At 43.7% G+C, this 12,919-nt stretch overlaps 1 protein-coding gene across 1 annotated transcript; it reads left to right on the top strand.

The window, feature by feature from the left end:
• On the top strand, positions 781–4,887 carry LOC8054533. Its single transcript, XM_002461293.2, has 2 exons — positions 781–1,346; positions 2,000–4,887. The coding sequence occupies exon 2, from the start codon at positions 2,061–2,063 to the stop codon at positions 4,272–4,274; it is 2,214 nt and encodes a 737-aa protein (XP_002461338.1). The 5' UTR covers positions 781–1,346; positions 2,000–2,060; the 3' UTR covers positions 4,275–4,887.

Raw genomic sequence — 12,919 nt, 5'->3', positions numbered from 1 at the left:
AAAAAAAAAATCAGGGGAGCAAGACTATTTATAGAACTGACGTATACATTGTCAGATGTTATAAGTAGTTTCCTGTGAAAATGATTTAAATGGTACTGTATTTAGTTTCTACTAGGGATGCTCACTGCCAGCAGGACACATGTACGAAAGAATCTTTCGTTTGGCTGAAAGTCATAGGTGAAAGTAGTGAGCTTTCATACTGCAGTCTTAGCTGTCCTAGGGACGGCCCTAGCCTCGAGTCCGAAGACCTCGGCCATGGGCAGCGGTCGTCTAAGGTCTTATTTGATCCAAAAAGTTTTTTTTGAACATAAACGGGGGGATAGATTCTCCACCAAATTTCATTCAAAAGCATCCATCTATCTGAACGGAGAGAGTAGCATCCAAATAGTTTTTGGATTTTGACATTGTAGCACTTTCATTTTTATTTGATAAACATTGTCCAATCATAGAGTAACCAGACTTAAAAGATCCGTCTCGCGATTTAACTGTATAATTAGTTTTTATTTTCATATATATTTAATGCTCCATACATGTATCGCAAGATTCGAAGTAACCGGAAATTCTAAAAAATTTTTAGTTTTTGGCTGAACTAAACAAGGCCTCAGAAGTTCTCGATGAGGAGGTGGATTCCGTCGGCAGTAAAATAGAATACTGGCGTTGAAAGTTAAACTTGGTTTGCAAAGATATTGGCGTCGAAAGTTAAACGTGCCGCGAAAGTATTCACTGTGCCTGTATAACATAGGCCGGCCTTTTGACGGCCCGGTCTGGTCTGGCCCAGATTGGTGACTCAGTTTTAGCTTCCGGACCGCTGGAGCTCGGATGGGCGCCGCCGCGGTGCCGCCGGTGGTTCGTCCGGCCGGCGCCCGCACAACCTTCGCCGCCACGCTCTGCTCCTGTCGCCCTCCTCCTCCTCGGCATCCTCTCCGGGGAGCACTCAGCACGAAGGCCCTACAAGAAACCCCCGTCCTCGTGCTCGTCCCTCATGAGCTCATGGTCTGACGCGCTGCCTGACGCGCGGTTCTTTGGCTGCGACGTGGGGGAAAAATTGCAGCTTTGCTCCCTATCCGAGTGACTATTGGCTGTTCCGGGTGCGCAGAGACCTACACACTCCCAAGTCCTGGTGACGGTGGCCGGGGAATCGACTCGATGGATCCGCCCACTCGGACGGTGTTACTCAAGCTGCTGCTTAGGATGGAATGGATCCGCCTCACTTGCAAACTGTCCAATCTGATCCGAGGTTCAGTGGTGGAGGCGCCAGCCGTCAGACTGCCAGCTATAAATCAGCAATCCTGTTCTACTGATGCCACACCACACCATCATCATTCTCTCAAGAAGATCTGTTCACGGTATGCTTAATTTTGCACTATCAACACTCTGTCATTACTATGCCTGCTTGATTTGGTTATTATATAAGGTTGTCTTTTTAGTACTAAGTTGGTTGACATAAGTCATTACTGAGGCCCTGTTTGGTCCCCTTGCTAAACTTTAGCTAGCTAAAATTATTTTAGCTACTGTTAGATGACTAATGGGACTAAACTATTTTAGCTCTTTTTTACTCAGTGTGTTTGGAACTTACTAAAGTGACTAAAATTTAGTTGGCTAAAATTTAGCAAGGGGAACCAAACTGGCCCTGATTCGTGATTCCTTGCATATATAGATTCTCCACGGTGCTGTCTATAAACACACACGCAAATTGTAATGCACAGTTAATATGGTTTGATTTATAATCAATTCTACTATCTAATGATCATAATTTTATAATTTACAATCATAAAAATATATAATATAGAATAAGTGAATGATCAAGTTGTAATCTGGAAAACCTTGTCTGACTGGGCCTTACAGAGGGAGTAGATTTATATGTTTGTGTGTTTTTACTCTGTATGTAGGCGTCATCATAACTGAAATCTCACAATTCTTTATTAACTGCTGACTGAAATCTCATAATTCTTTATTAACTGCTGCTATTGATATGTTTGATGCACACATGGCCCAACAGAACTGAAGCAGAACCTGTCCGTCCACATGCTTGCTTCAAGGTTAATTAGCCCTGCAAGCAGATGACGATTGCATCGACTATGTTGAACATAAGTGAATCCAAAGTGAGCGCAGCAAAGGCCGCTGAAGATTCAGCCTCTTGGCTGCACACAGAAAGAGGCATCATCGCCCAGGTGGAGGTGTTCTTCGTGCTATCAGTTCTGCTACACACAGTCCAGGTCATCTTTGGCTGGTGGAGGCGCCGCTCCAGCAACACGTACATCAGGCACTTCCTCTGGCTGGCGTACACCATCAACCCCCCTCTGCTGATCTACACTCTGGGTCTTGCTCGGTCATCGCCTTCTATAGCTACAAGCGAGTTGCTTCGGGCGTGTGCTTTCCCCTTTGTCATGGCCCTGGCTGGGACAAACTCCATGACAGCCTACAGCATCGATGACAACAAGCAGAATACGAGGCGCTCTGTTCAGCAGCTTCTGTGTGTGCTCAGCCTCATCGCCATGTGGAAGATTGACAATGTGTCAAAGCTGACGGATTTCAGGTCTATTACATCCCTTGTCTATGCCATTGTAGTTTATTTCTTACTTGCGTTGATGATCTCAATGAATGGGGGAAAAATTTATGCAAGTATGACTGCTAGCAGTTCCTTGGACAAAGAAAGCAGAGATGTTCAGGTTCACATGAAGAGTGAGCACATGGAATCCACCAACTATGATCCTGTTACCTTGGCAGGCTACGGATACCTTGTCTGTGACAAGATTGATGATTCCTCTACAGCTGTTCAGCGTACAGAGATTACAATCGACAGGATCTGGTCTTGTGATGAAGGTCTGTTAGGCACAAGCAATGGCAAACAGCTCAAGGAGGTATGCCTGTCATTCGCCTTGTTTCGGCTGATGAGGCGTCGGTTCTTCGGGCTCTCTTGTCCTGAATCAAAGCTTCAGAAAACACGTGACCTTGTCCTCAAAGGATTGCTTTTGGATTGTGAAGCTGCATATAGGGTAATTGAGGCAGAGCTAGCCTTTGCACATGACCACTTCTTCACCAGCGCTGCTTCTGGCAACACTGAACTTGGTAAGTGTACCATCCTACTAGGCACTGCAAAAGCTGTTATATATCCTCTCACAATACTAGCTGTGGTTAAGGACTTCGTTCATAGCAAAAGCAAAAGCTACAACTCAACAGGGATGGTCATTGCTGCAGTACTAATCATGCTACTGCTTTTATCACTAGAGTTGCTACAGCTTTATCTTTACTTATCATCTGATTGGGCTAAGGTACAGCTTGTTCGTCGGTCTATCTCTGGGAAAGATATTCCGTTCGGGTTCGATAGGTTTTACAGTAAGCTTCCTCGGTTATTGGGATACTGGCAAAACGAAATTGGGCAGCACGCATTACTACAAGACTTGCATGGTCGATCAGGCATTTATGACACCATAGGATCCATATCTGGACGTTTCTTTGGTGAGTGTCTTGGATACAGTACAATTTCCTCAAGGTCAACTGATCTTCCCAGGTCAAAACATATTCAGTTGACAGGGGATGTGAAGTTAGCAATTGCTCAGACTCTCAAAGGTAGTGATGGCAACCTATCTAATGGCACATTCTCATTGCGACGCAATGCGCAGCATTGTCTTCTATGGGCATGCCAGCAGGAGCATCACAGCAGCACCCTGCTGATTTGGCATATCGCGACTGAATACTGTGATGTTGCAGGGTCCTGTGATAGGGAAGAACATTGTGTTGCCACAGTTTCCAACCGTAACATTGCCGTTACACTATCAAAATATTGTGCATATCTGATGGCATTTGTCCCAGAGTTGCTTCCTGATGACGAATTGGACACCAGGATCATATTTGAGATGGCGAGATGCGATGCCCAAAATATGTTTCCAAAACATATGGCTTTGCCTGAACTATACAGAATGATGAGAACTTGTAGCGCGCGACTGTCAGATGAGCGGATTCTGACCAATGGGTTTCTCCTTGGACGGCAACTTGAGGAAATAGGAGATGGCATGCACTGGAAGGTACTAGTAGATTTCTGGACTGAGATGATGTTGTACATAGCTCCATCAACCAATGCAAAAGCTCACATCGAACATCTGGCAAATGGAGGGGAATTTTTGACTCATCTTTGGGCCTTACTTCTCCACGCTGGCATTCTAGAGAGGGAGCAAAATACCTTTGATGAAGAAGATACCGCGGCAACTGCCAAGATGGCGCCACATCTGTCATTTAACACATTGTCCAAAACTGCTAACTCATTCGTCAGTTAAGCCGGCAAAGCTAGCAGGCTGCATATAGCAAACGAAATATCTTAAATGCAAGTTCTTGAGTAACAAACTCATCATCATTTGTCATCATGTTGTTCTTTTCAGGCTTGTTTTGTTAGCATTAGTGCGTGATTGACATCTATTGAATGAAATAGAATGTAGTGGAGAGGATCTCCCTCTCTCTCTCTTTTTGGTTATGAGAACATGGACATGGTCTCATTTGACATGTCCAGAGTTTTTAACTGCTCTAATTCTGAGATCAGGCTTTCAAAGAACCCTTTGCTGCTCAAATTTCGAGATCAGGCCCTCAAAGAACCTTTTGGAACTTTTGGTCTACTGAATTTTTAGAGTTGTTCCATTTGGGTCCAGCATTCTTGTTAGAAAATAAAGTACTCCCTCCGTCTTAAATTGTAAAGTGTTTTGATTTTTCTATATGTTTTTGCTATGTATCTAAATATAGCCAGTATCTAGGTGCATAACAAAATCTGTGTAATGAATTACAATTTGACATGAAGGAACAATTTATCAGGTAGGTCCAGAGAAGTAGGCTTGCAATGCTACAACTTTTGTATTTAGTGAGAATTCGATAATTGGACCACAAGCACATGTTCAATCATTGAAAGAGAACGGGTGAGCACCCAACTCACCCCTCGATTGCTGTCTGTGTTTGGAATGCCGCTTCTTTGGCTGTTTCCATTCCATGGCGGAAGAAATCGCAGCTTGTCCCTGTCTCCCCGATGGATCCGCCAACCGACGACAACTCAGATAGTCAGATCTACTGATGTCAATGGATTCAGATTCCGTGTTCCAGGCAGCTGGGAACAACGTTGGCGAGTAAGAAATTGATTGGAAAACTCTTGACTTAGGCTCGTGAGTCTTGATGTCTACTTTTCACCCCATAAACCTGTTAATCCACCTGGACTCAATTTGTCCTTGCAGTCGGAGCTTGTCTTAATTGCTTCTTGTACACAGCCAGAGTGCACACCCTGCACCATCTGCAACATCTAGAGGTGCCCACTGTCATTAGGCATCAGCTACCACTCTCAGAGCAGGGAAGCTCATTACTTCGGGAAGAGATTAGCGAGAATTCTCTCTTTTGAGTTTATCTGGTGGACCGGTCGAGGAGAAGATGAGTGACCATCTGGTATGCAAATGCAACTGTGTCCAAATAAACTTACGCCTCTTGCCATCATGTTCAGAGAAGCTCTACTTTTTTTTTGCAGTATATGTACCATTGTCTCTTGTATTTTTCCCTCTGTGCAAGGGATTTTGTGTATATTTACACACAGCTGTTGATACTTATTGATCAGTTTGCTCTTCTGCCTTTGATGTTTTCCAATGCACTATGGCTGACGACGTAAGGCGTAAGGGTGTCGACTCGCTTTTTGCTTTGGTCTGATGGCAGATTTGGAAGGAACGGAATGCACGTTGCTTCCGAGAAGCCATGACATCGATTGCGGAACTGCTACAAGCCATCAAACTGGAAGCTGATCGCCGGATTGAAGCCGACGCATGTGGGCTTAGAGCGCTAGCTGAATGCCACTAGAAGCTCTGGAGCCATCAAGTTTTGCCGTTTGTTTTTTGTTCAAGATGTAGCCCTTCTTCCTTCCTTTTTGTGTGGCACGGCCGAACCTTGTTGTAATTTTACTCATCTCCACTTAAATGCAATGATACACAATTCAAGAAAAAAATATTCTATTGCACTTTACAACGCATGAGTTGATCTTGGCTTGCTGAGCACTGTTTCAAGTTGAATCCACAGAACCATGATAATCTTGGGAACATGATTGGAACATGGATGGTCTGCTCACATTATGCCAGTGACTTTTGGAAGAGCCCTATGGGGACAGTAATCCACGTCGAGATGCTCATGTGGGGGCTTCTATCATCCTGTTATTCATGGCTACCTTTGGGTACTGGCGTCGGCAAAGTAGAAACCTCATCCAAAAAGGAGTCTGGGGTGCGTATACTTTGTCTTACTCCTTGTATCATACGCACTTGGTTTAATGCAATCTTCAGCGGTGAAGAGCAGCATGTACCCTGTTTGGCTGCATCCCTCAATATCTTGCTTGGTTGTGCCGACTCGATCACAGGTTATACTGTTGATGACAACAACCAAACCATGACACGGATGTATCTTGCTTTGATAGCTTATTGTATCAGAATTCTGTAAACTTACATACACTTTGTATGTGCCTTCATGGCATCTTCCGTGCATTGGCTTGCCGGCATTGATGGAATTTATTCAGGTGAGGCACTCACCCGTCCAATGATGTCTTAAAAAAAGAAATCGGCAACTCATCAACTAAGGTCACGATTGGCGATGGCGCAAAGGCTCGTTTCTGGCACAGCAGCTCGCTGGACGGTGAAGCACTCAAATATTTGGCACCACACTTGTTTGACTTGGTGAGATGTAAAAACAAATCGGTCCAGCAGGAGCTTCACAACTATAGTTGGATACGTTCGCTAAGGGGCAGGATCACCTCCGCTGTCCAAGTCGAGGAGTTTGTCTCCCTTTGGATAAGGTTACAAAGCATCCAGTTGACACCGGGCGTTCGTGACTCCATAATCTGGAGGTGGACAGCCGATGCTCAGGGGCGAAGCCAGATAGCCAAGCCATTGGGGTCAGCTCCACTAATCACTACCTAAATACACTAACTAACAACAAATTTATATAGGATTTCACACATTTTATAGGGGTCAGCTGACCCCGATAAACCCCCCTAGCTCCGCCCCTGCCGATGCTTCTTACTCCACCCGTTCAGCATACAGGATCCAATTCCAAGGTTCCTACGACAGGTTCCGTAGCGAACTCATTTGGAAAGCACATGCTGAGAATAAAGGAAAGGTGTTTGCTTGGATAATGGTGCGAGAAAAAGTCTTGACAGCGGATAATCTTTAGAAGAGAGGTTGGCCTCATCAGGACCAATGCGCCCTATGCAACGGACCTTTTTTTTCGAGAACATGCGCTGCATGTATTTCATTAAGCAAGGGTCAAGAGTGTTACAACAAAAGCCGAAGACAGTAAGCCGCAGGTTACCGTCGCAGAAACAAAGCCAGACCAAAGCAAGTTACACAGCAAGAGAAAGAGAAAAGACTACTGAGCTACTACTCCGAGGCCAGTAGCGCCCCGAGCGCCCTGAAACCGGCAGCCACCCAAAGAGCTGCTTCGTCAAGGATAGCTTGCAGAAGAACAGCCGGCTGTCGAGACGACCTATCAAAGGTTCTCGCATTGCGCTCCTTCCAGAGGTTCCAACCGACGACGAAGAAAAGAGAATCGAAGCCTCGACGGATGTGCTTAGGGAGCTTTTTCCTTGAATCAGTCCACCAAGCCATAACGTCTTGCTCTTGTAAAGTGATTAAGTGCTGCAGCTGGAACCTTCTTAAGCAAGAGGACCAAACCTGGCGACTGAAAACACAGCCCAACACAATATGATCCAAAGTCTCAAACAGTATGGAGCCAAGTTCTTTCATGGGAGCATTTCGATGCACAGTTGATTTGCTCCGCTCAAGACCCACCTAACCTGAAGTCTTGGTGGCAAGATGCCGCAAGCAAAATAGCGAAAGAAGAAAAAAGACGCTTCAACGGGTTGGTCATCTACACACTATGGAACATATGGAAGGAAAGGAATAGGAGAATTTTTAACAACATCCAGGAGTCAGCAATGCAAGTGGCACTAAGGGTAAAGGAGGAGATCGAGCAAAGAAAAAGGGCTTTAGCTTGGAGAGGGACCAATATCGCAGGGGGCATCGTGTAATCCTTTTGGGAGTTTTGGCCCTTTTGATCTGTACATAAACATTTTTCCCCTTCTTAATTGAAAGATAGAGCTCCTGCCATTAAGTTAAAAAAAAAGAAATCGGTGCATAGATTGTCAGCGTCTGGACTGGTAATCCTATCCTGGAACTTAAATAAAATAGTTGTCGACTACATGTCGCTTGTCTGAAAAGTCATGACTGAAAGTATTGTTCACTGATTTACTGACTGGCAGAAAAAGTACGACTTACAAAACAAACAAACGGATGGATCATCTTATGATCGAACCAACATGAAAGGTCACCATTACCTTGTTGACTAGCCCCTCCACAAGTCAACTTTGGATGCTCGAACGCAGTTAACTGCAGATGCTGCTCAAGTCATTGACATAGAGTGGATATGGCTGTGCAGAGAGCCAGAGACAAAGCATTAAGCCAAGAGCTTAAGGGAACATGCCTTTCCTTCTCTCTTTTCATTTGTTGAGAAGGCGCTTCTTTGGGTTTGCATGCTATGAGTCTTCCCAGCAGAAGACGCATGATTTCGTCTTCAAGGGGCTCCTGGCAAAGAATGAGGTTGATACCATTGACTACAACAGGGCTTTTTTTTTTTGAGGAAAACTGGAGGGGCTTGGCCCCTACAGTAATTTTATTAAAGAAAACTGGGAAATACAAACAAAGAACAATCTACAACCAGCAGAGGGAGGTAAGGAGCGAGGAAAAATCAGGAAACAAAAAAAGAAACAAAGAAAATTAAAAAGGCAAGATTACAGGAGATCTTCTCCACTAAAGATTGTGCCTTGCTCATTGGAAAACAACTTGCTGACCGCTTTCTGGGACTGGGTATTGATCTAGAATTCATGCAAGAAGCCCTTTACCCACCCTTCAAACAAGGCTTGATCTTCCTTTTTAACTCTGTATTTCACCAATCGTAGCTCCTTTACTAGATTTTGTCTGCATAACTGACTGGTCGGTTGCGTATCGTTGAAAATACAGTTATTCCTTGTTACCCAAATCGACCAACAAATTAGCACAGCCATTGTCATAATCCAAGAAGGTTGGGTTTGATGAATGGCTCTTAAGTCAGTAGCCAGGTCCTGAAATGTTTGGTTGTTTCTGATTGAAATTCCAATCCAATGCCAACACTCCTGCGCAAAGGTGCAGTCTAAAAAAAGATGTAAGGTGGTTTCCTCAACGTTCCACTGGCAAAGCACACAGTTGTGGTTATCCAGAGCCATGTTTCTTCTTCTCAAAAGATTCCTTGTGCTTAGCCTATCCTTTAGCAGTAACCATCCAAAGACTTTGTGTTTTGGCTGACACTTGCTTTTCCATAACCATTTGAACACTGGATGAACATTTTGGTGTATGATTAGTTCCTTGTAGACCTTTGCTGAAGAGTAGGATGGTGCTGACCCTGCTTTCAGACACCACTTGTCATTGTTTTCTGAAGACTGAATGTTTTGGCATTCCTGTTGCAACCACTGAAATTGACACAGGGCTTGTTGGGATAGAGGCAGGTGGAACAGGCCAGCTAAGTTACTGGTATAAAGCAATTTTTGAAGTGTGATTGTACTATTTTTTGCAAAGGAGTGTAGTTCAGGAACTTCTGAAACCAGGGCTTGAGACCTCCAACTGTCAGTCCAGAAAAAGCAGGAATCACCCACACCAGGGGTTATGTTGGTGAGGTTTTTGAAACTTGCCAAGAGTTTTAAGTTGTCCCTCCACCAGAAAGATCCTTTCTTAGTGTGATTGGGTAATTTGCCATTCCTATAATATTTATTCCAGATTAGATTTACCCAAGGAGTATCCTTCTTGTTAAAGAATTTGTACAAATTTTTCATCATCAGTGCTTCATTCTGCTTCCTGATGTCTAGGACTCCCAATCCCCCATCCTTCTTTGGAAGGCAGATCATCTTCCATGCTGCTTTTGGGGGTTTTCTTGCATTTACTTCCCCACCCTGCCAGAGGCAATTTTTCCTGAATTTATCAATTTGTTTGAGTACTGCTTTTGGCACTTCCAAGGAGCACATATAGAAAGTTGGGAGGGAGGTGAATACAGCATTTGTTAGTTCCAATCTACCAGCTTGGTTCAAGAGTGAGGAAAGCCCTGATAGCCTGATCTGACACTTGTTGATGAGTGGAATGAAATCTTGAGCTCTTGGTTTGTTAAGGGAGAGAGGTAGGCCCAGATAGGTAAAAGGTAATTCTCCAATTTGGCAACCAAAGGTTTTGGACAGAATTTCCAACTTTTCAGGAGGAGTGTTGATTGGTATCATCCTTGTTTTGTTGAAGTTAACTTTTAGTCCGGTTGTGAGAAAGAAGGTGTTGAGCAAGGACTTGAGGAAGAATAGTTGTTTTGTGCATCCTTCAGCAATTATCAGAGTGTCATCTGCATATTGAACCACAGGAAAGTCAAGGTTGTGTTCCATTGGTATTGGCAAGTTTAACAACCCCATTGCTCTGGCTTTGTTGATTAAAGACTGGAGAAAATCTGCTGCAAGCACAAACAGGAGGGGGGACAGAGGGTCTCCTTGCCTTACCCCTCTCTTACAGTGAAAGGTTTTCCCTGGGGACCCATTTAACAGGACTGAGGAGGTGGCACTGCTAAAAATCAAATGCATCCATTGAATCCATTTGTTCCCAAACCCTTTTGTTTTCATTATGTCAATCATTGTCTGATGCTCTATCTTATCAAAGGCTTTTTCAAAGTCAATCTTGATTACAACTATTTCTTTTCTTGAATGGTGGCAGAGGTGCAGGTATTCATAAGTCCAGGCTAGACAGTCTTGAATTGTCCTAGTTTTGATGAAACCATACTGGTTCTCATGTACCATCTTGGTAATGACAGGTTGGAGCCTATTTGCTAGAATTTTGGTGAGAAGCTTGAAAGAAGTGTTCAGCAGAGAGATTGGTCTGTAATCAGAAATGGAAATAGGATTGTCAACCTTTGGGAGAAGGGTAATATGAGAGGAGTTAATGCTTCTCAAGCACAGAGAACCCTGAAAGAAAGCTCTTCCCAAATCATAAAAGTCTTGTTTGATTATGCTCCAACATTGTTTGAAGAATTCATTGTTAAACCCATCTGGCCCTGGGGATTTGTTATTGGGCAAGTTCCTTATTACTGCATCAATTTCAGTTGTTGTGAATTCAAGTTCCAAGCAGTTCAGGTTGTCCACACTGTTTATGAAGAAATTCAGGTCTGACTGACTGTTGGTCCATTCAGTAGTGCCCAACCTTGATTTGAAATCATCCCAGATGGCCTGTTGCTTGTCCTTGTGGCTTGTGACAATCAGGTCATTTTGTATTGTTAGTTGAGAGATATATTTCCTCTTATGCCTCATTGTTGCATTTGCATGAAAAAAGGCTGTACTGGCATCCCCCAAGGTAGCCCAGTTTATGTTTCCTCTTTGCTTCCAGAAAGATCTCTGTTGTTGCAACAAGTTCAGCAGTTTATCTTGTAGAATCTACTTGAAATTCCATTCTTGCAGGGTTAGGTCTCTGAATTCCCCCAGGACTTCCATGAACTGAATAAGAGCCTTGACATTGGCTATTGCAGTTTTGAGGAATGGCAGGGAATTTTGCCATTTCTTTAAAACCTGCCTTGTCACTTTGAATTTTCCTGAGATTCTTTTGGCAGGGTCCTGTTCAGTACAGGGTAGGCTCCATGCATTTTGAATGATTGGCAAGAAGTGATTATGATGCATCCAATAATTCTCTAACCTGAAGATTTTTGACTTAGGAATGTCAGTTGAGATATTGACAACACAAGGGTTGTGATCAGAGGGTTGCATGGTCAGCAGCCTTGCTGTTGTGTTAGGGTAGGAATTGAGCCATGTGCTACTAACAAAAACCCAGTCAAGTTGTTCTAACAGAGGTGAATCTTGTAAATTTGACCATGTATACTTCTTCCCTCTTAACTTTATTTCATTCAAACCAATAGAACTGATAGCCTCGTTGAACATGTACATTTCCTGGTAACTACCCCCAGGCTTGTTTCTGATTTGTTGATCTCTAATTAAGTTGTAATCTCCCAGAGAGATCCAGTCTGAGTCGTTTGGCAGAGTTAAGTTTTTCCACCAGTTAAGAAATTCCTCTTTCCTATCAGGAGCACAAGGGGCATAGATGGAGGTTAAGAACCAAATCTTATTATTCAATTTTGACTTGAATTGAATTGTGACCCCAAAAGTGTGAAGGTCGAAAACTTCTCCATCAAACAGAGAGTCCTTCCAGGCAACTAGGATTCCCCCAGAAGCACCAATGGAAGGCTGAAACTCAAAGCAGTTAAAGGAAACTGGCAGAACATTTCTTAGGAAGGTAGAGTCAAGCACTTCCTTTTTTGTTTCTTGAAAACAAGCAACATCACAGGCTGATTCAACCACTTTGTCCCTGATGGCATTCCATTTCCACTGGGCATTGATGCCCAACATTCCATGATAAAACAACCCAATTTCTAGAGTTTGTCTGATTCATAACTAAACTTAAAAGGTTCTTACAAAGCAAATCTGATACAGACTTTGAATACGACCAAAAGCATAAGGTGGCTCTAATAATGAGCAAAAGACCTGAGCAGCTAAGACAAAGCTCAGTCCTCTATTTCCATGGCCTTGGTGGGCCCCTCTTCTGCTACTCCCTTTCCTTTGACTGTCTTCTTCTTTCTCTCCACAGTGAGGGTTTTGAGTTTCTTCTTGTTGAGATTGTCCTCCTGGAGTTCCTCTTCAGACAGGCCTCCTAACTTGCTCCCTAGTGTCTGCATAATTTTGACAGAGAGAGTAGGGGGAACAGGTGAGCAGGAGAGGCATCTTTTTATCTGAACATGCGGGGGATTTAAATCCATTTGCCTTGTTTTTAACCCTTTCACTCCTTCTTACCTCTTTGTCAGAGAGTAGAGGTTCTTTAGA

This window comes from Sorghum bicolor, chromosome 2 (genome assembly GCF_000003195.3).
Source record: "Sorghum bicolor cultivar BTx623 chromosome 2, Sorghum_bicolor_NCBIv3, whole genome shotgun sequence".
NCBI lineage: Eukaryota > Viridiplantae > Streptophyta > Magnoliopsida > Poales > Poaceae > Sorghum > Sorghum bicolor.
This window is presented reverse-complemented; position numbering and strand designations above follow the sequence as displayed.

Bases quoted from the DNA above. Each gene is read 5' to 3' on its own strand.
- LOC8054533 (XM_002461293.2), top strand. From the start codon at position 2,061: ATGACGATTGCATCGACTATGTTGAACATAAGTGAATCCAAAGTGAGC.